The sequence below is a fragment of the Hylaeus volcanicus genome, chromosome 4, assembly GCF_026283585.1.
Source record: "Hylaeus volcanicus isolate JK05 chromosome 4, UHH_iyHylVolc1.0_haploid, whole genome shotgun sequence".
In the NCBI taxonomy this organism is placed as follows: Eukaryota; Metazoa; Arthropoda; class Insecta; order Hymenoptera; family Colletidae; genus Hylaeus; species Hylaeus volcanicus.
In genome coordinates this window covers 21,868,526-21,896,434 of record NC_071979.1, presented here as the reverse complement: position 1 = coordinate 21,896,434, position 27,909 = coordinate 21,868,526, and the positions used below count along the sequence as shown (strand labels likewise).

Genomic DNA, 27,909 nt, shown 5'->3' with positions numbered 1-27,909 from the left:
TGTCGAAACATTACCCCACGACTAAAAGCAGAACAGAATAAATTATCCCAATTATTAGCACTAAATGACGTCATACTTTCATCACGATATAGAATTTTCATAATACTCCATAATTTTTAGAATAAATCGAGCATCGTTCGAAAGAAGTTCTTCCGGAAATAAAGATGCCGCTGTAAGCTACACAAGATGGTGGATGGTTAACGAGTTGGACGCTCAGCGTCGCGACGCTCCGATCTGAAACGCTCCATCAAGGAAGCAAATATACGTCAGAAATAGACAGAATTTTATTTAAATAGTATCTGCTGGAATTTGTAGCTCCAGCACTTGTTGTTGTAATATTATTAACCATATAAGTCGCAGCTCCAATTTGATTTGTGGTATTTGTTGTTGAATAAAAAATATAGCGATAGTTAAACATTTAAAGTACAGCTGAAGTTCAGTTTGCGATTAATCACATAGTTATCAAGATATAATTATTCTAAACCTTTTGTTAAAGAAAAAACAGGTAATGGGGTTGGTTAGTTTGCATCTACTCCGTTTCGCGAATAAGAATGTATCAAACATAGATTTTACGAACCTGTAGGAACTTATTGTTAGACAAATGCATTCTGTACAACATACAGCACATATATTATACAACACTGTAATAAAAATGAACAGAAACTAGTAAAGGAAGTTAAGTTAAGTAACCCATCCCTTTAAAAAATGGGGAATTAACCAAATAAATGCAAAACAAGAGCCGACTTCAACTCAAAACTTCAAATCGACATTTTTAATTGAAACAATCCAGTAATTTCCACATTGACCGTTCATTCGTTATTCAACAATTGAGGTGAGAATTTCGCTCATTTTCGAGGTCGCTGCGCGAGTGTGGGATGATCGGAAGGGTTCGGGTATCTTCGCTGTCGGGTTGCCTCAGGCGAAACCGTCCCTCCGCGATTCTCATTCACTCACACGGGCGCGCTCATTCGGGTTAGACCGGGTTAGGCTGTTAGAGCATCCGTGCGCGAGAGGAGAAGTTGGCACGGCGAAGAGGTGCGCGATCGACGGGTAACCCCCAGTGTGCGTGAAAGACGCGCGTGTGCAGTACATTATCTCGCGCGGGAGTGCAGTCGTGCGTATGCGTGGCCACGGTGTGTACGAGACGAAGTCGACGTCGCTAAAGGTAAAGGTGTGCGCGAGCGTAGACAGGACGGCGACGTCGAGCGCGAGCGAGCGGATCGGCATTGGCAAGCGTGATTAGCCAAAAACGCGCAGTCGCGCGTCGATCCTCTCGGGTGGGAGGTGATCAGCTGTGATAACACGCGAGCACCGAGATGTTCGTCCTGCAGAAGACTATATTGTGAGTACCTGAAATTTTTACGAAAAAATACACCACGCACGACCAACGGGCCCCGGATCAAAGGCTGCTCCGTTTCCGGTGCACCGGTGCAACGTAAGGGCAAGCACGTGCTCGCCGCTCCAGATCCCACGGGAGAAGTGGTTAAAGCCAATGGGAATACGCGAGAAGGGCCGGCTGGTAACCTAGCTTCTGCCGCAATGCAGTGCTGAAAATAGGAACGCGCACAGAATCCGCCGATCAATACGAGGCCACGTTACTCTGCGTTCTGTGGGACAGTGCCAAACAGAGATCGTATCGCGCTCACGTCCAGGTGAAATACAAAATTCGGCTCCACCTAGCCTCGTTTCTCTTTCCATCTTGTCTTCCATCTTCCGCTTGCCCACCTGATCCTTGCGCTGCCCGTGAAAAAGTGACGACCATTCTTCTTTCCCTTTCACCACCACCACCGCCCCACCCCCCCCCCTTCCGGTCCATCAGCGACGTCCTGTTACGTCCTATCGGTCTCTCGCGAAGCGTCGATCTCTAAACGCGGCCGACCAGGTCGAAAAATTCGAGGAAAACGGAAGCGAGTGGAAGTTACCAACCACGGTTAACCGTAATTGGTGCACCTTTTTATATTGAACTAGTTTGCGCCGAGCGTTTAATGCGCGTAACCGGTAACGCGCAGCTAGAGGGAAATCCGTCCTTTTAAAGTTCTTTGAGTAAAATTATTAATAGTTAGGTTACGCGATGGTTTTGACCAAGGGTGGCATAACCTTTTGACAAAATTCGGGTCATTTATTCTGGATTCCATCCAAGGACGATCTTTCCAGCTCCTCGGTATGGTCGATTCGTATAAAAAAACATGGTGTAAACGATGGCGTATTTAGATGGATACGATACATCTGAAGAAGGCGTGACGAACCAAAATAATACCTGTATTAAACGTCTTTTCGACGACGTAAACATTCGCGTTCTTTGAAAACAACTGAATTAAAGTTAGATTTGTTCCAGAGTCGGCGGTGATTACTTTGTGATTATTTTGTAACGATCACGCGCAACTGTTAGGTTAATGAGTAATCATAGATTACATTTGTAATGCGTTATTCAGTCAATAAAAATTTAAATTACGAAGTGGTAAATTATACCAATGGTAAATTATACTCCTTGAATAATTCTTCGGTAAAATAAATTGCTACATGTTTTTATTTGATCGTCTATTCTTTATACGAGCTTATTAATTGTATGTTTCCATTGTTCTTCTTAATTTAGTTTCATTGTTTTGTTCTTATATTATCGGTCAGCTACTCGAAACTCTAAAATTCCAGATTCGAAATGGTAACAGAGAGTTTCGTTTTCGCGTCCATTTTCTTCCTTTGTATAAATTCGACGACACGAATCGCTTTGATATCGATTCCGTTTGGCGCACCTATCGTCGTAATGAGATTTTTTTATTGATCGTGGGAGTTGGCTGAAGCTACGTTACATTGCACGTTTTGGAATCAGCTTTTCGGTAGCTGTACTCCAATGCGAACACGAGCTTTGATGAAAAGTTGTTCACTATTTACACGTAATTTCACAATAAACCTTTGGCTGTGCCAATATTTTTGTTCGCCACTACACGTTTTCTTCAACGAACGTATGCAGAGCATCAGTCTATTTTTGTAACTTCATGGTGGCGAGTATTTTTGAGGAAATTCTTAGAAATTCGCAGTGTCGCGTTCTTCGAGAAGTGGCATATATGAATACCTTGACTTTGTTAACGTTTACAATCGATGTTCCAACTATTTCCACTATCCATAAATCGCATATATATTTATTCACGACATTTCACAACATCTTTTAGAAAGAACGTGGAAGATGTAGAATTGTTTTTGTATTTTTCAATGTACTTGCGTGATCTGTGTTCGAAACGCTGAACTGTTTTTCTAACTTCGTTCAACGAAACATTGGACGACATTCCTATTTACGGTATTAATAACGCCTACTGTTTACATTGTATAGCCGCTCTATTTCCACATACGTTTACTAATTGCCGGTTTGGTAAATATGACGTGCGAAACAAACCATTATAGCGTACACTAATTTTACGATGCGTGTACATTGCACGGCTAAATAAGCGTGCACATAATGTTTCGAAATGACCGTGGCAGAGACAATTGGTACACAGTAACCGCCAGGAGGCTTAACCAAGCCTTTGTTGTCACTTTCATTTACGATATCGTGGTAACGAAGACAACAATCTTGTCCCTCACTTTATCAAAATTACTCCAAGGACACTTTAATCTTCCTTCAGTTAAATCCTTTTTAGTATTATATAAATACGAGAAAGAACCAGTTGAATAACCTCCTACACAATGACTCGAATAAGTCAAGGTCGCTTGAAGAAAGATTATTTTTATTATTTAAATCTGAAAAATATTTACCAATTATTTTATGTGAAACTCGTTTCAAGGCATACTGTGGACAACATGATTGTTCTTTTATTGTAACAGTTCCTTGTTATTCCTATTACGTCTTCCATTCGATGTAACCGTTGCGTTATACATCCTTAATGCTACACGCGAAACAAACTTCTTCTTTTTACATCAATTACGATTTCCACATGAAAAATCTATAAAAATGGCGACATTCGTCATAGCTTCTGTCACTTCGCGCCAGTAAAGTTATATCGGTACTTTACGTAACACGTTAAATCGAGTAACTTACATAATGCACGCTAAGCATGGATTTGTTGGTTAGGACGAAGAAGTGGAATGTGCATTACTCCCATTCTGTGTTACATAGTTAGCGTAAATTGACGCGATTATCGCGATAACGTTAAACCAGTACGAACTGACGGTTTACTACTATTTTTTGCTCTGATGAAGTAATGAACTCGGTTAAAGATCAAAATAATTATATATTTATGTCTATTAAGCAAATTTGTAATGTTACAAGGAATATAAATTTATGGGGAACAAATTAATTTAATTGGACAACTTATGGTGTGTAAAATTAATCAGCAATGACAAGAATGATGTCGTCTCAGCATTAATATGCAGAGATAGTATATAAAAAAAATTAATTAAAATTGTTACGTAACATACGAGTATTTAGCTATAATAATTGATATGGATGGTATGTACGTACTTCCGTATGGGAAGACCGACGTCACTTGCGGTCACGTGGCTGAACTCATTCGATGACGAGGAAACCGCAATGATCAAGGCCACCATGTGATGGGGGCAAACCTAATCCCACGTATCGGTTGCATAAAGGCATCGTCGCTTCGATCAGATCCAAATAGATAACGTCAAATCTAATTTATCGACTATTCCATACGAAATTGTTTCAAACATATTATCTCGTGTACATTGACATAACAATTTTATAAAACACTTATTCTAGCCCAAACAAGCATATTTTAATTTTAATAAAAATCCAATCCTCTATTTCAATCATTCTCGATTAAACAAAATAGTGCTATGCTGACAATAATTTGCGAAAAGTAGCTACCCGTGATTACGATATAATATATTTTCTCGAAGGACGAAATTATTCGTACGAGTATATTTTTCGGTGTTATTTTGTTTAAATCTGGCCGCATGCCACTGAAATAATAATAGATTACCCCGTTCTCATTCAGAAATGAAGAACAGATTATTGTTATTGGACCGAAACGTACGCCTTTAAAATACCTATTCCTCCATTATATTGTATTGTAGAATACTCCTCGAGTAAAATGTTGTTAAGATAAATGTCACTTGTGATGCGAATATCGCTTAGATAAATCCTCTGATGATATCTCTATTTATTAGAAGCGATCAATTGCAGTCATGCATTTAATTCCAGGGTTTAGTTGTAACCAGATCGAACCGATAGTCATTGTTGCATGAAGTCGTGCTATCATCTACAGTTTACGCCTAATTGAAAAATCCTGTCTAACTCGAGGGCTTGGTAATAAGCACATGATAAAAGTGTAATGCATTTTACACCCATAAAGAGATCCTACGTGTAATTTATCCGTTTTTTAACCTTTTCAATGGTACGATCATCTGTGTGTTATATGATACTGCTGCCTATCTTGATATGATCCGTGCCCGTCTGTAAATCACTTGAATCTAGTATGGAAATTGCCGAATAATGATATCGATTATCGAACGATAACGTGATAAAGCCTTGTACCCCCCGTAACACTTGCTGTAGGTTCTCTTATCAGAGACTGTCGAGTCAAAGGTTGATAACAGCTATTAATATCTGGAAAACCCACTTTTCACATTAATTAGCAATCAAACATATTAAAAAAATTTAATATTATAAAGTAATTTTTGTTTTATTCAATTTTGCCTTTGAAATCTCCTTTTCTTAATTAAAGGAGCAGGCGTTTTTAAGTAACCGATATCATTATATTTATGGGAAAATACCTGCACGATGCAAAATTGCGATTTATAAAGAAATTCATTTTCTTTTGTTTCATTCTTTGTTCACTTTCGTCCGGCAACTTTCAAATGCCAAGGTATAGTTCACTCTGATGATAAATATATCATTATCGCGTGTCAGCTATCGAGTTATCGACGAGCTGCACAACTTCTCCTATTGCGTTGCCTTCGGAATATCTCTAATCGATATACAAACCTTTTACTGACATTCTCAGTAACACGATGCTTTTGTTCCCGTAGTTAATGATCCGTCAATAATTCAAGAATGTTGTGCCTGTCGCGCTTTTACTTTGAACGTGCTAATCTTTCTCCAGAGGATTGAGAAGGTTTTTACAAAATCGAAATTAATTGTTTTACACTAAAAGGCAAGATAAACCTGTGAGTTACACAGAAATAATATAAGTTCTTAATCGCTCTACTAAATTTCTTTCGTGTTCTAAATTATTCAACGTCTATTTTACTTGTTATATTTTATATACTTGATGCAGTTGTACACATTTTTGTATATTTTTATATATTTATACTCGTCATAAATGCATAAATATTTACGGTCTAGCAATTACACAGTTTATCTCGTCAAAAGTCGCAGAAGCGGTCCAAGATCTTTGTTTGCATACGAGGCAGAATGCCAAAATGGCCCCCAGTATTGCAACTTGGTGATTTACGTGCTTGTAAAATATTTGGCAGTTCGATTCGATCACGTTTTATTGGTCCCCGTGTACCTACCGACGTATCCGCCAGCAACAAGTGTGACCACGATAAGAGTTGTCATTTACGATACCTCGAGATTATCGAGGAATGAGTCAGCTGGTGGCGTGAATTCCGTTAATCATGATTTCGTCGAATCGGATTTGACTGGTTCGTAGGACCGTTTCATAGAAATGTTCATAAATGAGTCATTCGGTTGAACGCACTAATTGGCACGTGTCTCAGTTAAAAGGTCCACAAACTGTCGAGAATTTGGCCGTTGAATGCAATTTTGCAACTTTGCTAGAAACTAGAGCACGTGTCGTGTCTCATGAATCAACGAGCAAGGTTATCGTTCTTATACATAATATACGTTATACATCATATATTGCACTAAGAGCTACCTTTTTTGGAAAAAGTTGCAATTAGTAATTTTATATACTTTGTTATTTTTGTAATATGTTTACGTAAGGGCAAAATCATATACTTAATACTAAAAAGGACCTAAAGTGAAGAGCTACCTTTGTTTTATTTTTTTTTGTTTCTAGCATTTTAATTACACAAAATGTATGTCATTGTATACGTAAAGTGAACAGGTAAAGGATAAAATGCTACTGAAATACTGTTTTCGATTCAAATTTGATTAACAGTTTGCTGTCTTGTTTAATGAAGGTCGAGGTCATGTCAGGATCTTAGACGAGCACATGTTAGTTTCTCGAATATTATCGAAGACTGTAGATCCCCTTTGAACTAACCGAGAAACAGTTGAATGAGCATTTAGGACGATTATAAATACGCCACAAGGGCAAACATTGGAGGAGGTTGGAATTTATCTTCTGCGATCGATATTTAAACATTGGCAATTTTATTTAACATTTTTGATGGTTGAATTATCGCTCAATGTTAAGACTTATATTTAGAATACAAAAGAACAAGGTTGGATAATAAAAAGAGACCTTGAAGTATATTCAAGTATGTGTAATATTGTATGAACGCATTTTTACATATATACATTTCATTAACAGAAAACCTAAGTGAACCTAATTTAGCCCCATTAATCGAGATATTACTATCAGCTTTTAAAAAAACCAATTATTACATTACCTAGAATATTTCAACATAGATAATGCAAACTGGATATCGTTATTGTGCAGTATACTCGTAGAATTTTACTCGTGTTGATCTAGCATGCTCCATTTTTTACAAAAAATCACATTAAAGTCCAGTAGAATAAACAATCTGTAATTTTTAATCAATGCTCAATTTTGAAATTAAAGATTTAAAAAAAATTCTTTGCTCCTAAATATCGAACAGTAAATAATTGATTTTTCTCACTGTTTGTGGTAGATCCACCAGCAGCAGAAACTGTGCAGGATCATGGGCTCGCATCCTTCCATCTACGCACCCTGCCGCGAAGGATATTCTGCAGAGAGACATCCACGAGGTGTCGGGGGATGTCGTACCGATCAATATGGTGAAAGGAATTGGTCATTTGAGAGATCCCCGACTTAATAAGGTCAGTACTAATTAAATCCACCCTTTAGTATAGTGTTAAATTATACAGGACTGAAATAAACCATCTATAGCAGTTGAGAGGTTAATAGGGGTCATTGAAAAAGCTCAACCTTATTAACCTCGTGGTTCAGTTTAAAACAAGGTTCTCAGTTTCTTTGAACTCGTGATTTAATTTGATGTATTTCTGCGTAGGGTTTGGCATTTACTCTGGAAGAAAGGATATCTTTGGGTATTCATGGTCTGCAGCCACCAAGATTTAAAACACAAGAAGAACAGCTGGCCCTGTGCAAGGCTTCGGTCATGAAATACACCGAGGACTTGAATCGGTATTTGTACCTCGTGGAACTCCAGGTAATGTGAAATATATTTATTTACAAGTGCTTATAATAAAGTAACTAAAGTAAGCAACTGGTACTAATCGTTGAAAACGCTGGTCTGTTACCAGGAAAGAAACGAGAGATTATTTTTCCGTCTGCTCAGCGAGAACATCGAGCAAATGATGCCAATTGTTTACACTCCTACCGTGGGATTAGCCTGCCAGAAGTTTGGTGTCATTTATCGCAGACCTCGTGGATTGTTTATTACAATATACGATAAGGGTCACATTTACGAGATCCTCAACAACTGGTTCGTATCAAAAATATTCCTGTATCCGTTAACATTAGCATTTTATTTAATAAGAACTATTCATTTAAAATTGCTCTTCTATCACTTTTTTTTCTATACTAGCTGCGAAGACACATTAATTATTGATTCAGAATTATTCCGTTAAAATATTTATTCGTAACACGTGCTAATACTAAAAGCATATGTAAAATTTGCGCATATCTCATTTTGCATAAGTGCAAATATTCTGAATTTAGCATATCTTTTTCAATATTTGCATACACCGTAAACACGTAAAATGAACAGTGTACTAATTATAACAGCTGTCTCGTGTAGATCGTATTTACAATATTAAGAGCAAAACGAGTAAAAAAATCATGTGCTTCAAAGCGCTTAGAAGCTTTTGAATTACATACTGTAAATGTTTGTGGAAAGTGGAACATATGTGCTAACACGTGCACTCCCAACACGATTTCCGGTATCATGGGTTCAGATAAAGAAGCAACTGTCACGCTGAAATTCCCGTAGACGAATTGTTACGGACTACCAGATAACAGAACGATCGACAGAAAATGTAGAGAACGTTAAAAATATTTATAATCAGCAGAGTTTTATGAGAAAGAAAATGCAAAATGACTATTTCCTCGTATTATTTATTTTTCAAACGACAGTTTAATCCTTTGATCTCCCAAGATATGCGTAAACCTTCAAAAGAATTAGCGTCCCGAGGTTCGCGATAATTTGTTAACGTAGATAAACAATTTAGATAAACGCGTTTCACTTAGATCTTCACTCGTATTAACAGTTAAAACTGTAAATTCTCGAGGCTATCGTTTAACGTGGAAGCGTTAAAAGTCTATGTTCACCTTTCAAGTTGCATAAAGAGTGCAAAAACATGCAGGTTTATTTTTAATTCAGGCCCGAGCAAGCGGTTCGCGCGATTTGCGTGACGGACGGAGAGAGAATTCTCGGTCTGGGTGATCTGGGAGCGTGCGGAATGGGAATTCCAGTAGGAAAATTAGCTCTTTATACTGCTTTAGCTGGTATTAAGCCGCACCAATGCCTACCAATCACCATTGACGTAGGCACAAATAACGAGCAGCTCAGAAACGATCCGCATTATATCGGTCTGAACAAACCGAGAAGTCAAGGCGCGGAATACGACGAATTAATCGACGAGTTTATGGCTGCCTGCGTGAAGAAATACGGTCAGAACGTTCTCATACAAGTACGTGTGCTGAAAGAACCTATTACTTCCCCTGACCTTCCACTCTTCCTATAGACTAAGTTCCAAACTTTTTTGGAGAACGTCCTGCGGATTAGAAAGAAACATTTTTCTTCTGTATTTAATACGAAATCAGTTTCAATTTTAATTTTTCTCTACACAAAGCACCTAGTACCCCAAGAAATTAAATTGCACTAGAACAATATACTTCCGCAATTATTAAACATAAACGATGAACGTACGAATAAACCAGATGTTTGTGTCCGCATGTTACATAAACGAGGTCCCTGCTGTTGAAGACACTCTATTTATGTCTGCAAATGATTGCAGTTTGAGGACTTCGGAAACCACAATGCCTTCCGCTTCTTAGACAAATACCGAGACAAGTATTGTACGTTTAACGACGATATTCAAGGCACTGCCGCAGTTGCAGTCGCTGGAATTTTAGCTTCGAAAAGGATAACAAAGAAATCGATGAAGGACAATAGGTTCGTCTTCTTAGGTGCTGGCGAGGTACGTTACGTTCGTTGAAGTTTACTCGTAGTTACTTTTATAAATTAGACATTGGAAAGCTGGGTCTAAGATCTAATAGCTTTAGATTAGATCTGTAGCTATATTAGTATCTCTTTCTAAACTCATTTCATTCAGGCGGCTATTGGAATAGCTGATCTCTGCGTGAAAGCATTGGAAGCCGACGGATGCACGGAAGAGGAGGCCAGAAATAACATTTGGATGATGGACATCGACGGTCTGCTCACTAAAACACGGCCAGAAGGTAACCTGGAAGGTCACAAGGTCTGGTACGCGAAAGATCACAAAGTGATGAAAAACCTGATCGACGTTGTGAAAGAAGTGAAACCGACCGTTCTGATTGGTGCGTAACCCTTTGTTCATCGACATGCATCGATTTCTGTCTAAAGTAGAAATATTCAAACAGGTGCGTCAGCTGCGGCGGGCGCGTTCACTCCTGAAGTCTTGAAGGAGATGGCCAAGAACAACGAGAGGCCATTGATCTTTGCGCTCAGTAATCCGACCAGCAAAGCGGAATGCACGGCTCAACAGGCTTACGACCACACGGACGTAGGAACATTGTTCACATACATTAGCTTAATAATATAAATGCAGCTTTTCAATTCCATCCTGATAAATAATGATTTCATGAATGTAGACGGAACACATTTTTCCCCATAATTTTTAGTTTCCACTTCCCGTTAAATTTATCTACGTTACTTATAAATTTCGCAAGAATTGGGATGTGACTAACATCGAGGAAAAAAAATTGTTCTTCAGGGAAGATGTATTTTCTCGTCGGGTTCTCCGTTCGGCGAAGTGAACTATAAGGGGAAAATCTTCAAACCTGGACAAGGAAACAACGCCTACATATTTCCTGGAATCGCGTTGGGCGTCATAGCGACTGGATGCCATCACATAACCGAAGATTTATTCCTCATTTCCGCTCAGGCAGTCGCCGACCACGTGAAAGACGAAGACCTTGAGATGGGTAGCCTTTACCCACCGTTAAGTACCATTCGGGAATGTTCGATAGACATTGCCATCCGAATTGCCAATTACGCTTATGCGAGAAGTAAGTTGGTCGCAATTTACCTCTTCTTATAAATAGTTCGAAACAGTTTTAATTTATGAGTGAAATACGATCTTCGTCCCTTTGCTACATGAATGTTATTCTATCCTTCGAAAAAAAATTTTGTAAAATTGTTCAGTCCTGGCATGTTTTAATAGCATAGAAAACATAACTCAAGATCTGTTGACAGTTGTATCGTAAATGTTCGATTTTTCAGTTGGACTGGCAAGTGAATACCCGGAGCCGAAGGACAAACGGCAGTTTATTGAAAGTAAAATGTACGATGCCAACTATGACAGTCCACTGCCAAACATTTACGACTGGCCAGGCGATTACGCCAAACCTCGTGTTCTGCCAGAAGTGTAAGTATTCCAACATTTTCCCCAAATAAGTGACCAAACCTTCCCCATAGCAGTTACAGTTTCGTCAATAGAAGCATCCTAAATGGAAGAGAGCGTTCCAGTAACAATTTGCAAAATTAAAGAAGTAATTGTGTAGTTTGATAGAATATAGCAGCATCAGCTAAAAATCCACTTAGAAAAGCAATAACGCGTAAAAACAATAGTAAGTTTAGAGGTAAACGTAAATTGCGGCGATACTAATTATTGGCAAACACGAACGTAGCATCACGGGCATAATTTAACATTGCACGCAGCTTCCTAATCTTTTTCTGTCGTTCCTTTTTTGCAGTAACGCCTAACGCGGTTCTGTAACGCTTAATTTTTGAGAACTGCAAAAGTCATTGGTATTCCTTACGAAACCTTGATGGCACTTGTAAAGTAAATTTTTGTTGTAGCTCCAACGCAAATTAACCTTGAATGTTCCATTCTATGCTAGTATTTGTTTGTACATTGATCTTGTCTTCCTTTGCGAAGAAAAAATAACGGTAATACGTCAATAATACACTATAAGACGAACGAAAATGTGATATCATGACGAATAGATTGAATATTTTTTCTCCGCAGATTTCAATCATCACAATTACATAACTTGTTCCACTGAATTTATTTTTTCATCGTAGATTTATCAAATTACACGATATAAAGACTGGCGTCGTTCCAGTGCAAAAATAATTATTCAGGTGAAAAAGTTATATGTGTAATCTGTATAATAACTGCTTGCTGTGTAGGCTGTAGCACCATTATTTATTAGCAGTATTTATCTCACTTTTTTTTTTAATCATCGGTTCGTTGCTCGTCGGCGATTGACTTCGGTGCAAGCAGCTGAAGCTTTAATTAATCTTTTTCAGAGAGACTGTAGAAATCCGCCACGATTTAAAACATCTGTAGCGGGTTTCACCGAGTGGGATATTCAGAGGCTATCATTATTACATTTACGATATAAAAAAAAAAATTATATCGCTGTGTCCTGAATTAAAAGTCTAAGACAGGTCATGGCTAAGATACAGGCAATGGTGCAGTTTTAAACAGTTTTAGCTGTAAGGGCTGTTACTCTGTCAGTAACTAATTGCCAGTGCTTTCGTCATGTAACTTGCACGAAGTGTTGAAGCACGAGTGAAAAAGAAATAATACGATTACATAGTGTTGTTACTACAGTATCGTATGTCGCAGTAAGCTAACATTGCAGTATTTTAAATGTCCTCCATTCATCCCATACGCAATACATTATTAGAATTGCTAATCGCTCGGAATCGTGATAGGCGTTAATCATTGAAAGTATTGAAAGAAAGTTTATGGAATTGTTGTCCACATACTCCCCAACAATTACGTTTTACGAGCTAGACAAATGAAATAGTAACGTAATCTTTTTAAAGCTTTTCGCGTAGTATATTATAATTTTACATGAATAATTGAATGCACCGTACGGTGACATTTTTCGATCGAGATATCAAAAAAAATATAGCTCTAGTAAATATTTTCACAAATATCTAGATGCAATGTGTTTGTGAATGCAGGTTTCATTTTTTTTTCTCTTAATTTTTAAAAGCAGAGTTTTTTTAAAATTATACTCTGCATAAATGCCCTTTTGATATAGAAACAAAGTCCTCATTGTATGTTTAAGGTTACCCGACTTTTCCTTTACGGATGACAATCCAAACAACCGATCAGACGCTCCTAATCCCACTCCGAAAGACCAGCATAATTCCTCAACTAATACCCTTTAACGTGCTTCTACTCTGCGATGTTTTATATATGTCTACACTATTATTGAATATACATTTTTTGAAGAGTTTAAATAAAGATGATTATACATGTATCCATTGCAAGGAAGTCGCGGGAAGCGACTATCTTTTTGCAAATTGTAGAGATTTTTGAATTTTTACTATTATAGCAATTGACATACACTTTTAGTCGATACGATTACATTTATTTTATGAATTTTTTGAGTGGTCCTATAATTCTCGATCCAATTGGAACTTACTTTTTTTTAGTCGAGGAGTCTAGAATCAGTAGAATCTAGATCGAGCTGTTTCGAAGTCTGTTTATAAGAATCATGCGATCGCAAATGTGGTGGATCGCGTATAGAATATATTTTTATTCCGTGAACAACGTCGTGGTGTCGTGAGATGCTGCGCACTCGTGAATGTTAATGCAATTACGTGTTTGTTCCTGAGACGGTTTTCGTGTTATCCGAACGATCGGGGAGCATAGTAGAGCAATTCTATACAAATAAAACTATACGACCTATTTTTCTCTACGCGAGGAGTGTCTATTTTTCGCGGGGGTGTGATAGAAACGAACCCCCAGCCCCTAAACTTCCTCTTGGCTGTTAATATCTCATTCTAGATTTATATAAACGGTGTACTCGTGTGTTTCGCATGCTGTGCAATATATCTAATCCTGCGAAACTTTAGACAATTGATACACGCATATAATGTGCTTGTTATGTGTCGCAATGTAATTAATCGTTAATTAGCAAGAATGCCGATTGTTGAGCCTGGATAATCTATACGTAAGGACGTTTTACTGCCACGAATTTGGTTGTTTAATTTGATTAGACTTAAATGCGGTTTAGCCAAGCGACGCGAACTTACGGTGCAGTGTCGTTGGATCGCTAAAGATGGACGTTAGAAAATAATCTCAATGAAGCTCTATAAACTGAGACAGCTGGACCAATTGGTCACTCATACTTATAAAAGTTTCATATTTGTGTGAAAAAAGTGGTTAAAAAGATGTGTATGTTCATGATTTGGTAATATTAATAGCATTTACAATACTATTTTTGGCTTATCATAAATATCTCAGATTGGGCCAGTTAAGGCAATTGGTTTGGGTCTCATGCTTACAAGAGCCTCAAATTTAGACAAAAAGTAGTTAAAAAATGTGTATATTCTTTTATATTAGTTTATGATTTGGCAATATTAGAATATACTAGTAGAATACTATTTGGACTTATTAGAAGCCCTATCACAGGTTGGATCAGCTAGACTATTTAGTCTGGGCCTCATACTTCCGAATATTGAAAAGTTATGTACTGAAGGCTTTTAGAAGAGAATAAGCCTCTAGGAAACAAACTCTGGGTCTGACTCCATTTGTGAAAGAAGCCCTCCTTTATCCATTCATAAGTTCAACTAGCAGATCTGCGATGAAGTACAATAATATTGCTCTTATTAGCAAAAATATTACTTGGCGCTCAAAAAAGAGTTCTTTTAAAAAGTTTGCTTCCCATTTCTGATCGAAACTAGTGTGCCCACATATTAATATCATTTTTATATGGAAGTAGTTCTCGTTACGTCCGCGACTAGTCGCTTGGTTAAACAAGAAATACTGGCGTGGTATTATGCTATCACTAACCGTCTTCTTCTCCCAACAGATTATGACGTGTTGGCGAGTCTAAAAACAAGACGACTACTCTGACGTTTACACATTCGTTTTAAGTTAATTTTATGGAATGCGAAGCCGAATGTCTTGTAAAAGTGGCCACAACGATAACCTTGATCGAGACCCGTTGCTCATCGATGTATTCTGTACTTATTTATTAATAATTTAATACCGTAATTGTATTTTGTGACAAAGGTATACGATGCCAGTGTGGACGCTATTCACTGATTCTGAGATTCAACTCACGTGGTTCGTTTCACTTTGGAAATATTTATTTTATTTATTTACAATCTGTGTGTGTACTCTCTTACGTGCCATTTTGTGTTGGACAAGTATTATTCCAGCACGTGAAACAAAGAATGCTACGAAATGGAATTCTCTTTGAACTCGAAGAGAAATTGATGAATAGTTTGGTTACTGACCACGGTATCGTCCACGAGAATTTCCCCGAATGTCTCCTGTAACCGCACGCATGAACGATATATAGCCAATGTCGCGTTTATGCGCACCTCGTATAAGTATATTACGGTGCATAGAAGAGACAAGCTCATATAAGGGATCTCCACCCGTGGACAGTACCAGATCACAGTAATTATCTCATTCGTGTATGATAGATCATTAATCGTATGAAATTCTACGATAATGGATCGTCGGCTACTTTTTAATTTAACATACAGTATCGAGTAATCGTGTCGAAAAATGGCGGACATTCAGATTAAATGTTCCTATCGCGGAAGTATTTTATCCCATTAGATTATATACTATGTAAGGCCACGCAAGTTATCGCACCGTTTATTCAATTTATCGATAAACATTACGATCAGGTAAAACAGTACAACAATTTGCAAAAGTCGTATTTTTTGTACCATATTGTAACCGTATCACACTTGCGTTAAGTAAATATAGAAAAAAAATGAAAACTTGAGTCAGAAAGTTCTTATACGTTGCGTGTGAAATAGAAAACCTCAATCGACATCGATTAAATTATTATTACTGTCATAACACAGACGTAAGTTGACATCTAACTCACAAACTGTTCGTATTCACACGATGTCTGCATGAAAACCATGTCACGGGTGTACGGAGCGAGAAGAAAACGAAAATTATGTTACTCAAACGCAGCTGGCTCGCTCATTAGAATTTGTTACTTGGGCGTATAAATTATACACTAAGGCTATGAATAAATGTTAAGTCATGATCGTTAGTGCGTCCATTTATTTTAATTGTACTCCTTTCTCACTCTCTCCCTCTCTCTTTTTCGGCACGATTTGAATTAAGCGCGGAAGGAATTGTAATATCATGTTTATTAAGCAAAACTTTATGAAAGTAATTGATCTATATACATAATTATAAAAAGTATTTTCCTTATTAAATCTCTTCGTCCTGTATCGTACTTACACGTGTACAATTTATCTGCACAACAGATATCAACAAGTATCAGCTGTGATATAAAATGCAAACAGCACCAATGAATTTTGATGAATTCATTTTGTACCGCTATAATTTGCACTAAACGCGTCATTCTGTCAACCGAGTTCTAGTACTTCAACGAGACTTTAAAGTACTACTCCTTACTGTGAGCATTGGGTTCGTCTCGTAATTGTTACAAAGTCTATAGTCCGCGAAGGAAGCACACTGCAGGTAAGCGTCGCCAAATGTGCTTTTCAACCCTCGTTACAGGATTGTTTTTTATCAAACCTTATACAACGCTCATGTACAAAAAGTGTACCAAATTCGACCTCACCAAAGACCAGACGCTCAAGCGTGCTACTGTCTTAATATCTCGCTACTTTTACACGATCGCTACAACTCTCCAATTGAAAATATATTTTATTTATTTCAGGCACTATCATCAGAGTCATGTACATAATCAGGGTCGTCGTCATCATCGTCCTCTAGATCCAGATCATCGAGGTTTTGAAATAGACTCTCATCTACCTTAACAGCATCTCCTAGAAATGTAGAAATCATATAGTTACCTTTTGCACCTTACTTCAACGCGTACGCTTTGAGAAGTCAAAATAATACCATCATCCAAGAATTTTAGATCAGACTGATCCAATGTCTTATCAGTCATGAATAATTCTCTGCCTGTTAACTTCTTTCCTTCGCGTTCAGCAATTTCTCTTCGTTTAGTGTATCCCATTTCCTGGTCAAACTTCTCTTTCCAACTTAAGAATGTTTCTACCGTGACTCGAGTTCCTTCAAACTTTTTCTGTAATGGTAAGAAGAAAGTTAGGTCAACATTTGCATACTGTCAAGAATGAAATATACCTTACCCTTTCCGCTTCTTCTTCTTCTTTTTGTTTCTTTGCAGCAGACTCTTCTCTAGTTAATTTAATTTTGTCCCATTGTACATTAAGCCATTCTTGAGCTGCACTAACTAATGTAAATATCATAACCATTCCAAGATTTTCATTCATCTTTTCTATTAAATGTTCCTTTAACTTTTCTGCGCTTCCTTCTTCCAAATTCTCTGGTTCTTCTATAGATATAAGAAGTGGTTCATCTGGATACATTGCTGTGTGGGTGAACACTAAACGACATCCAAGACCATTTGCTGTATCTGGTTCGTACTCTTCTGTCTTAACAGGTATGGCAAACGAGTAGTATGGTTCCACAGCTAAAACTATAGAAAAATTCTTTTATCAACATTTTTACAATTGAAATTGACAAGACAAAGTATCACACAAATTTATTGCTTTGATAATTAAATAATTCGAACGTAATTATTGACAAAATAAAATGGTTATCATTTTAAAAACAAATTTATAGGTTATACAACGAATACATACTTTCCAATTCTCCACAATAAATTGAATTCAAAGCAAGGAATTCACTGTACCGCTCGTCTTCGTAATCCATAGTATTTATAAGAATAGTAATTTGTTAAAAGCTTCTTATAAATTACGAATAAATTACACAAAATTATGTTCTAAACGTGACACTAGCGGCGAGTACTGCTGGAAAACATGAAACACACACACATAAATAATTGATATGCTGGCGCCATCTAAAATAAAATACCCAAGTTTGTCGCCGAAATAGTTCCTGAGTATAACCGTCAAATGTCACGACCAGTGTCATTTCTTACTTTTTGCAGAGAATAAGACTTGAAAAACGGTTTAACAATTCAATTTTGTTCTAACAATGCTTCTAGAACAATTCCAAACCCATTATGGAATCTATTAAAGTGTAATTTTCGAATTTTCGCAATGTCGGTATTTGCGATACTTTCCGCGCTATCTAGCGGCTGCAACTAGAAACTATTTCACAACAAACTTGGGCGTTTTCCTGCTGGAGCACTGATCAGAGGTCGGAATTTTAGTTCCATGATTTGACCGCTAGATGGCGATACCGTACCTCGCCCCATAAAACCGCGAGTGTGTTTGAATTCAAATTAAAATTTGAAACTAGTTGTTTAGATAATAGAAATAATAATCACGTTTTAGTATCCTTAAGGATGTCTCATTTTAATGTTACAGAGAACATTCTACTCGTTTAAAATATTACAGAAATGCCTATTTTCTATTAAAAAGAACATCTTTTTAATAGGTTATTGATCTTAGTATTAAACTAATATCATAAATGAATATGAAAAGTAAGTACGAAGAAGAAAGTGAGTTTTTTTTATAGTTTACAGTACTGATTCTACTTCTAAAAAACTGAATATTATCTGTATTATCTTCCTTACGAAAGAAACGAATCTTTTTAATAACAATATACAATATTTTTGCATTAAGTATACTATTTTGAATACACGATCATTACCCTTCTTATCGAAGTGAAGAAGTTAACGAAGTAATATCCATTCAGGAGTTGCAATGTATACCATTATTGCGAAGTACCCAATTATACTTATGCTTCCGTAATTAGATCTTATAAGGCTGATTTTCCAAGACAATACGAAGTCTGAATTATAAACAATGAGGTATTATTTTAATATACTGCAAATGTTATACGTTCTTGGAAAGTATTCACGATGAACTACCATAACTTTATTCATTATTGAATATTTAGTTAGAATTTAAAATAATACGATTAACAAATGTTACGATTTAATCATTTATTGCTTATTTGCGATAATTTTTATTGAGTTCACGTAAAGAATTGTTTAAGATATTTAAAAAGTGAAACAGTTTGTTGAAGATTTGAAGATTTTGTTCATATTATTCTTTTTATTTTAAACATAAAAAAAAGTCTAAAAATCACCTGAAATTAAGATGAATTTTAAATTTTAATATCAGTAGAAACTGTTTCCTTGGATGTCCTCTAAATAGGACAGCGGTATTGAAATGGGTTAACACAGGCATGTCAAATTCAATTTGGCCCGGGGACTATGGTCTACCTTTGCTACGTAAAAAAATAACAATTTTTACGCTCTAAATGAGAAAATTTCACTGGCGTATATAGGTACTCTGATATTACTATCTGAATATGTGAATGGAAAATAATAATATTTAAAAGTACCAAAGGACGTCGCTATTCAAATATGTGAGTTTTCGATTATTTGAGCGTATGAACATCACAACTCAATTCTTTGCTCTCAGCAAACCAACCGAAGCCAGCTACCATCTTTCAACTTACTTAAGTCATAACAAAAGCTTTTCTCCAAAAAGGGGCTTCAAGGTTTTTAATTTTTGAATAACAAAATACCCTTATCATCGTAATTGTATAATTGCAATCACATATCCTCCCTCTTTAAACAAAAAAAAAAAAAATAGTATCTGTCTCAATACTACTTCTCATTAAATAAAAAAAGAAGCAAAATCCCAATGCTCCCATTTGGAGAATCTTTGATAATGTTTTCGATAAGACGAAACAGAGTATTCGGGTTCGGTTGGACCGCTAAGAGGAAAGTGTTAACACGGCAGCGGACCGTCAGGTGGCCCAGAAGAGCGAGCAAGCGCGGAACGCAATCAATATCGCTCGCAGAACGCGACGGTGCCTCGTGCGTGGCAGCTCCGGCCGAGCTTTCAGTCCGACGCACGGTCGCGACGAAAGCTCACCCGTGCCTCGCTCGCGCGCGTCTGCCCGCGTCGCAAACCGTATCATCGCGAGCTTTACACGGGGTTGGTGGTGGTGGTGGTGGTGGTGGTGGTGGAGGAGTTGTTAGCTGGCGACAAAATGGCGACCGCGATACCAAACAAATGACTCCTCGTGAAAAGCTCACCGCAAGCACCGAGTGACGCGGCCAGCTCCGCGCGATACAATCATTTCCAAAGCTCACCTCGAGCTTTTTTTTCGAGGATCACGAAAGCTCGGATGCACGGAGGGGATCCTCGATTAGGACACCGGGTGGCCTCTATAGTTGCACTCTGGCGACTACGTTTCGTCGCGGAACTCCAAGTGGAAGCGGGCGTCGTGGACTCGCGGCGCGGATCGAATCGATCGAATCGATGCTCGCGTGCTGACTCGAGGACGCGTGAAGGATCTCGCTGGGCATTCGATTAATATCGACCAGCGATCCGTTCGTAGAAGGCTGCCGGACTAAATGGTGTCGAAGGGTCCCGCGCTGTGCTCGGTTCTTAGCTGAGCGACGCTTGCGGTTACTCCTGGCTTCGATGGCCTGACGAATATCCCCTATCGACTGCTGCCCGCGATCGTGTCACGCGACCATGCATTTGCATTTCGAAAAGAACAGCAATGCCAAGTGCGACTGCAACATCCTGTCGCTCAGCTGGATGGGCAAGGTACCGGATGAGTCGCCGGAGGTAGGTGTATTCGATCTTTCCCAAGGTTAGGCGAATGGGGGTATTTTTTTGTGGTAGCAGGATCTTGTGCGCTGCGAATACGGTCGAACCTCGATAAGTCGACGTGAAAGGGAAATGGAAACCGATCCTGATTTAGGAGAAAAATAATTCATATTACTGTAAAGATGTAGTTGTTTTATTGTTTTCATATTTAAAATAGTTTCAACTGCAGTTAGGTCATTATTAGCAGGGTCTCGATTTTTAAAAAATTTTAATTGATGAGTAATCATCAACATTATGATTATTTGAGTTGTTGATGAAATTCATCTATGAAGATGTGTATTTTCATTATATGGCATTACAAATTGTTACCAGACACGTCCTCGTAAGGATACTAATTAGCCCAACAATTTTCAATAGAATCAAGATTTCCAAATATAGTACAGAGCTTGTAAGACTACTCCAGGATGGAATTTATAGGAAAAAGAAATGTTAAAAGAGCTCTTTCAGTATTGTTCAGGATTGGTATCACGTAAACTAGCGACTAATGCTGTCATGGAAACGCGTTTTACGAGCAGTAAAGACGGATTTCTCTCACATAGAGAGCACCACTCGGAGTCACTCTTTATAGCTCCTCGCTGGAGTCTAGGATGTTGGGCGAGATTGAGAAGATTGTTCGAGGAGGATCAATACGATTGACCAGGGTCTTTCCGAGAGAATAGTATACTTTAGAGTGGTCTAAGTATCTGAAATAATACAAAGTGGACCTGGAGGAACAGAGAAGGTACTAGAAAACAATCATGACCCGAAGAAATGAATTATTTATATACCCACCAACGATTAATTCCTTTCCTGGAAACAGTGTTGGGAGTCTTGAACTCATCCTATAGATTGGGCCATTGTACTGGAACTGGAGCTGCTTTCAATTAGTCTGCTCTAACCCTTTGGATAATGATCACTGTCCGTAGGAGATAACTTTCGAAATTTTAATGTTTTTATAACTGAAAGATACCATACGTCCAAAGATCAGGAAGTAAAGGATTGTAAATCTACAGACTCCCTTATTGGACAAGAACTCGCTCGCAGATGATGCAGTGTGACAAAGAGCTCTGCCATGATGGACGATCCAGGAGCAATCTCAGTGACCTCTCTCAAGGATCTCACACCAGTCAAATTTAGTTGCCTATCTGGAGTTCAGATTTCACATGAACAATTCTTCGATTATCTAAAGTTATCTGGCTTTCCCCGAGCGCAATTATTTACACGATTTAAAAGAAATTCAATTACAACCCTGTGACCTGGATAGAGCTCCAGAAACTCGTTGCAATTTGTCGAATGTTTCTGTCGTGTCGCTTTGGAGTTCGACATAAACATTGATTGCATTTACGCCTCGCTAATGCACACACCTATCTCGTAAAATCGCAGGTATTAACGTTATCAACTAGAAACTAGAAGTTAGCGTAGGAATGTCTTGCTTACACAATGTTCTCAGTTCTCGAGAAACGAGTTTAGTTTCATCCATTCTTAGATGCATCTACAATTTCACTCTGAACCCCGGACATTCTTGACTCCTTCGCTGAGGAGCTAAACAGACTCAGAGCAAGGTTTTATTTAGACTACACGAATACTAGAAACTCTCTGCGACATGTTAGTCCCAACAAAAAAGCCACATGTCTTCGAGGAGTCATTTTATACTGGAGAGTTGGAGAAATTGAGCGATCAGAATGTTTGACGAAGGTTCCTTTGGTATTAGTCAGGATTTCCTATCACAAGAACCGTCCCGGAGGGGGGCCATGTCGGAATTATCACGGTGGCCGTTGGGGAGTAGCGTCCCCATGTACCCGAAGCGCTAGTGGATCAGTGTCATGAATTGCATTGCAACATGACTGGAAGAGCTGATCGAAAAGACATCAGTTGACTGGAATGTCCAACTATGGCTTATATCAGACGGGTCGAATGAACTGTTCGTCAGGCCTTGAGCACCAACTATTGACAAATTGTATAACGAAGGAAGGGCTGATCATCACGTTCACTAGTTGATTAACCCTGGGATAAGGATGACACTGGTCAGTTGTTCTTGGACCTCAGAGATTATGAAGTCTCTGAGGTTATGAGGCTTCGAGGTTCTGAGGCTCTAAGGTTACGAGGCTCGAGGTATCAGAATTTCCAAGAACTGTACTTCCACTATATAAAATCTTCCTGGATCTGCCTCCACCAACTGGTTGTTCTTGGATACTGGTCAGTTGTTCTTGGACCTCAAAGATTATGAAGTCTCTGAGGTAATGAGGCTTTGAGGTTCTGAGGCTCTAAGGTTACGAGGCTTTGAGGTATCAAAATTTCCAAGAACTATACTTCCACCATATAAAATCTTCCTGGATCTGTGTCCACCAAATGATAACCTCAGACCTCCAATCTTACCACCCAACAATGCCTCTAAAGTTAAAATCTATAGTACGTCGATGAGATGATGAGACCTGTGGGACACCTGAGATATTTATAGTTTAAGCAGGCGTCTAAATTCCCTTGGGGCTCGTCTTTCCATCGACGTGCGATATCCAGGACGTTCCAAGCCCAAAGTGTGAGGGACTTCTCACTCCACCTGTAGGCATCGTATGGGTTGGACCATCGACTAGCAGCGGTAGCCCTACATCGCCGAGGTAACATTCGCAGTGCGAGTTGCGGTCTATGTCAGCTTGCACGCAGTTGCGACAAGGGCAGTAGAGGCTTCGAAAGGCCTCCTAGTGATCAGTGTGGATACTTCGGGGTTTGCAACCCAGTGTCGTACTGGCAGTCTGTAAATGTGGTGACACGGATGCGCTGATTGGGGCGTAACCCAATCACCCATAGGGGCTGGCGTCTGATTGTCTTTGAAGCAGGTGCAGGAACGTTCAACGAAGTCATGTCTGCTGGCCTCAGCCAACAAGAGTATCTCGTTTCTTAATGAATTGTCAATTTATCTACTGCAGGATATAAAATGTGTTTTTATTATATTAGTATTATCGTTTTCAGCCAAAAGGCATGTTAATGACTAAATTATTAGATTTCTTGACAAATATTATTTCACTGTTGGTAAGGATTCTCTATCACATGAACTAATGACTCACACTGTCATGGAAACACAATTTATGAGGTGAGAAGAAGAAAAATTGATGCGAAGAAGTATACCATGAGAGACTCGAAGATGTAATTCAGAAATTCTATTGAAACATCAGAAGAAAGAAGTGGAAGAAAGAATGAAACGGTTTATTAGAGAGACAAGTGGGCCTTGTCAGGAGGTGGCGCGAAGGTGTCTGCAATGCCTAGAAAAGGCGAGGATAACTGCAGACTCGTGGGAATCTTCCAGCTCTAAGGATAAGGGTAACTACCAAAGGGAGTTTCAGAGGACATCTCTCTTCAGTAGCAGGGCTTTTTTTGGATCTTGAATAGACTTCCCACATCCACTTCTTTCTACCTCTCGTCTGAATATTTTAACATTTGAATTTACGAAAATTTCCCATCTAGTGGTTCCCGATTCTCCACAAAAATAATATAATGTAAATAATTTTTAATATAATAGTTAATATAATAGTAATATAATAGTAGTATAATAGTAAAATCTCTCGTTTCTAGTTAGTACTTGAGTCGATATCGCAATCGAATAGTTTCCTTCCACGAAAGGTGAGCTCGATCGATCGTAAAGATATGCTTGGGCAGCAGAACCGAGGTGCATTACCTCACAAATATCCCTAAACGTCAGACGCATGCACAATGTGCATAATAGTGCCAATAATACTCGCGCGACGCGATAAGGTTGCGTTCGCTGCAAATCATGGTCGGGCAGCTGACGTAAACGCCAACGTACGACGAACCTGCTGCTCGTTCATTTCTCCGGTTCTTTTTTTCAGTGAATTTTTAGATCGTCGAGACGGTCGACGGTTATTTTAGAATCACAGACGCTGCACAGGATCGAAAGTGTCGGTTCGCGGCGCGATGCGCGTCATAGAAACGGTGGACAATGCGGTCCTGGAGCGTCGAACGTGGTCGTCGAATGCAACTGGAACAGTTGATACGTCTGCGAGTTATGGTGTGGGTTTACCCGGTGGGAAAAGTGACCTGAAAACCGTCTAAGCATAGATTTCAGCGGTTAGGACGTTTATGAGCATAAACCTACCGTCAATAGTTACCGTCAATAATTACACTTACTCGGATTACTCAGATTACACTTACAAAATTTAATTAAAAAATAAAATACTATAATAAAAATTTTCCATCGCTAGCATATATATAAACGCTATGTAAAGAGGGAAGTGGCTACTTGAATTGGTCTCCTCGGAATTAATTCCGAAAGGTGACTATTTTGGAGCAACTCGAATGCCTAGTCTTCGTAAGATGCGCTGACACTTGGAATCAATTAGTCGCGTTTCGCGTGACTCGTCATTTTGTGCCGTGATTGGCATCGACCCCGTGGTATGAAATTAATGACACTTCGATGCGTTCATCCGGCATTGGATACGGTTTGGCACACGCGCGGAAATTGCCACGTACTCGATCGTTATTCAAGCGTTTACGCGTTTCGTCGAAGCGGCCTCCAAAATGAATCCGACCGTACCCGATTCTCTTCCTTTGTGCAACTTCCAGTTGGCAAATTTTCCGATTTGACGGTACCTGTTTAGTCGAATTTCATAATTGGACGAACGAATGCAGTTTCATAATGTAATTATATAGCTTATAAATGGACTGATGTTTGAATTTAAAACAACTCGAAAACTAAACTTATATTTGAATAGACGAAAAGTGAAGTTACAGATCGAGTCATGTTCACCGCCAGATCTTTACGCACATTCTTTGCAATATTGTTGACCCACAATTTTATTTTGTATCTCCTGAAGCTTTATAAATAACTAAATCGTCACTTTGAATGAATCACCTTGTTGTGTCTCAGGTATCACTGACACAAACACGAATGTGTCGACTGTTATCTATGCAATCCACTATATTGTAGCATGTTACTATTTATGACACAGATAGGAGAGTTAATAGTATGATAATTAACCTGTGCTAGCTTTGAAAGAGATTGTTCAGTAATTATTTCCCGGTGTATGCACAATGTTTATGTAAACTTAAAAAGGAGGCACATTTAGCTCGAAACGTTGCCGAACAAAACAGAATATCGGTTGTTCTTAATACCAAGAAAACTACTATTTCGATGCAGAGTATTCTTGTCGAGGTAGTTTCAAACAATCTGTCTGAAACGAGCTGAAACTTTATTATGTTTTTTCTTCCGCTTCAAGTGTTTGGGTAAAGCTGCCTCGAACTATATCGTTGGTAGCAGGTGAAAAAGGTCCATTGTCTGCAAGACGCCTATGAATTGCCACAGACGTAGCTTTGACTAGTCAATGCCGTGTAAAAGTTTGCCGATATAGGAGCTCGGCTTCTCTACTACTCCCATTCATGTCTACATGCAATGTGTACCTGCTATTTTAGGGTTTGAATGGCGATGCTCTGTGATATCAAGACTTAACAGATGCTACAGAAATTTATAGCTAACGATAATATTGTTATAGAAGATAGAAAATATTATTTTCTACTGTTTACCACGAGTGACATACTTCGTTGAATTTTCAGTCGTCCTAAGAAAACATTTTAATAATTACTTTGATACTTTTATCAACATCAAATGCTTTTGCCATTAAGTATAAATGTCCTGAGCGTCACTCAATTCCCCATTAATAATTATTTTCTGCGATCCAGCAAATGCAAAGAGGTTAATGCATTCGGCTGCAAACGTCTCTTACATTTATGCATAATAATTGGTAGTAATAATTTACAACCGTAAATAATATTTACTTGTAATTAACTCTACATGGTTTCCGTATAAATACGATCGGAAAACGCAGAGAGATTCGTTATGTTGACATTTATTAATAGACTACGGATTTTATACATTTACGGGGATTTGAGAATATTAAAAATATAATTACGTTTAATGTGTACCGAGTGCGCGCACTCGTGTAGAACAGAATATTAATGTTATTACAGAGTACATCCTCGACCATGTTCATTAATTTTTTGTTTAACAAGATCTATAGTTCAATCGACAATTTCCGATGTTTATGAAATTTACAATGAAAAATATATTAGGCACGTCTAAGGTACAGAACACTTAGACCTAGTTTAGAGAACAATTACTACCACCAATATCAGTGGTATATAGGAACTATGTAGGAATCCAAGATTCCAGTGTTTATCCAATATCGTACTACTAGATTCCTATTGGGTGAATCCGTTATCAAGAAATTCTGTAAGAAGGACATTCTTTATGGGCATTCGAACATTGTCACCATTCCTATTTAAATTTGAGAAAGCTGCTCTGGTAGAATAATTGAGCATCGAGCGAAGATGAGCGGTCGATACTGTTTACATCCACAGAATTTATTACGCAATATTGACGCAAGCAAAATGAGAATTTCCTTCTGAAGGTGGCCAGGCTATTGCATGATTAGATTTATATTAGATCTGCGTTAAGCAAGGAATGCAATCCTTTCTTTTCACAATAAATTTCAAAATATTTCGAACAACTAAGCATCCCTTCTGAAACTTTCGTATAAAACACTCTGCAGATCTGCATTACACCTCGACTACTATCTCACGTCAATAATCTTTCCTAATTTTCTCTCTACTTGAATATAAAACTCTCCAGCAATATTACCCAACAGAACACGCAGCACTTTAAACGAAACTCAGCATGAAGCTTCCAGTTCCCCGTGTATATTCCAAGAAATCAAGTATCAAAGGAAGACCATCTTCTCTTTAGCGCGTTTTAACTCCTAGCAAAGAGTCGTCGTCGCTGCAGTTAAAATGGGAAGACGTCGGTGCGCATCGCGGGGTCGCCTAGGGATTAATTATTCAAGTTGCTTCGTTAATTCAGCGAGGCGCGAGTCTCGGCGGAGACCATGCGATGTTTCAAAAACGAGAGCTCATCGAAAGGCGCGTCTACCAAACAAAGGGACACGCCGCGAGGCATTAGGCGGTGTTTCCACATGCGATGATTACTGGCGCCAGCAGTGTGATATCGACGACAGTGCGCTTATTTGACGC

At 38.4% G+C, this 27,909-nt stretch overlaps 3 protein-coding genes across 7 annotated transcripts in view; 2 read left to right on the top strand and 1 right to left on the bottom strand.

The window, feature by feature from the left end:
• The first annotated feature begins 941 nt into the window (after positions 1 to 941).
• LOC128875328 (NADP-dependent malic enzyme) lies at positions 942 to 16,340 on the top strand. 3 transcript variants are annotated; one of them, XR_008456797.1, is made up of 12 exons: positions 942 to 1,342; positions 7,777 to 7,945; positions 8,137 to 8,295; positions 8,390 to 8,571; positions 9,469 to 9,778; positions 10,106 to 10,288; positions 10,424 to 10,649; positions 10,713 to 10,855; positions 11,066 to 11,360; positions 11,575 to 11,719; positions 12,607 to 12,795; positions 15,132 to 16,340. XR_008456797.1 is itself a non-coding variant. In XM_054120826.1 (11 exons), the coding sequence occupies exons 1-11, from the start codon at positions 1,317 to 1,319 to the stop codon at positions 15,136 to 15,138; spliced, it is 1,845 nt and encodes a 614-aa protein (XP_053976801.1). In that variant the 5' UTR covers positions 943 to 1,316; the 3' UTR covers positions 15,139 to 16,340. The 3 variants fall into 3 exon arrangements, 1 of the variants encoding a protein (XP_053976801.1); XR_008456798.1 differs by lacking the exon at positions 942 to 1,342 and adding an exon at positions 1,351 to 1,652; XM_054120826.1 differs by lacking the exon at positions 12,607 to 12,795 and having other exon boundaries at positions 943 to 1,342.
• Positions 16,341 to 16,951: 611 nt separating this feature from the next.
• On the bottom strand, positions 16,952 to 18,126 carry LOC128875332 (RWD domain-containing protein 1). Its single transcript, XM_054120830.1, has 4 exons — positions 17,935 to 18,126; positions 17,419 to 17,768; positions 17,168 to 17,354; positions 16,952 to 17,091 (listed from the first exon to the last, which is right to left on the bottom strand). Exons 1-4 carry the CDS (start codon positions 18,002 to 18,004, stop codon positions 16,979 to 16,981), a joined length of 720 nt encoding a protein of 239 aa, XP_053976805.1. The 5' UTR covers positions 18,005 to 18,126; the 3' UTR covers positions 16,952 to 16,978.
• Positions 18,127 to 19,533: 1,407 nt separating this feature from the next.
• The window catches only part of LOC128875327 (tubby-related protein 4), a 53,399-nt gene continuing 45,023 nt past the window's right edge, over positions 19,534 to 27,909 (top strand). The window contains exon 1 of one of the 3 annotated variants that reach the window (XM_054120824.1): positions 19,534 to 20,853. In XM_054120824.1, coding sequence (XP_053976799.1) covers positions 20,758 to 20,853 — 96 coding nt within the window. In that variant the 5' untranslated portion in view covers positions 19,534 to 20,757. The remainder of the gene's footprint in view (positions 20,854 to 27,909) is intronic. The other 2 variants (XM_054120823.1, XM_054120825.1) reach the window with 2 other exon arrangements.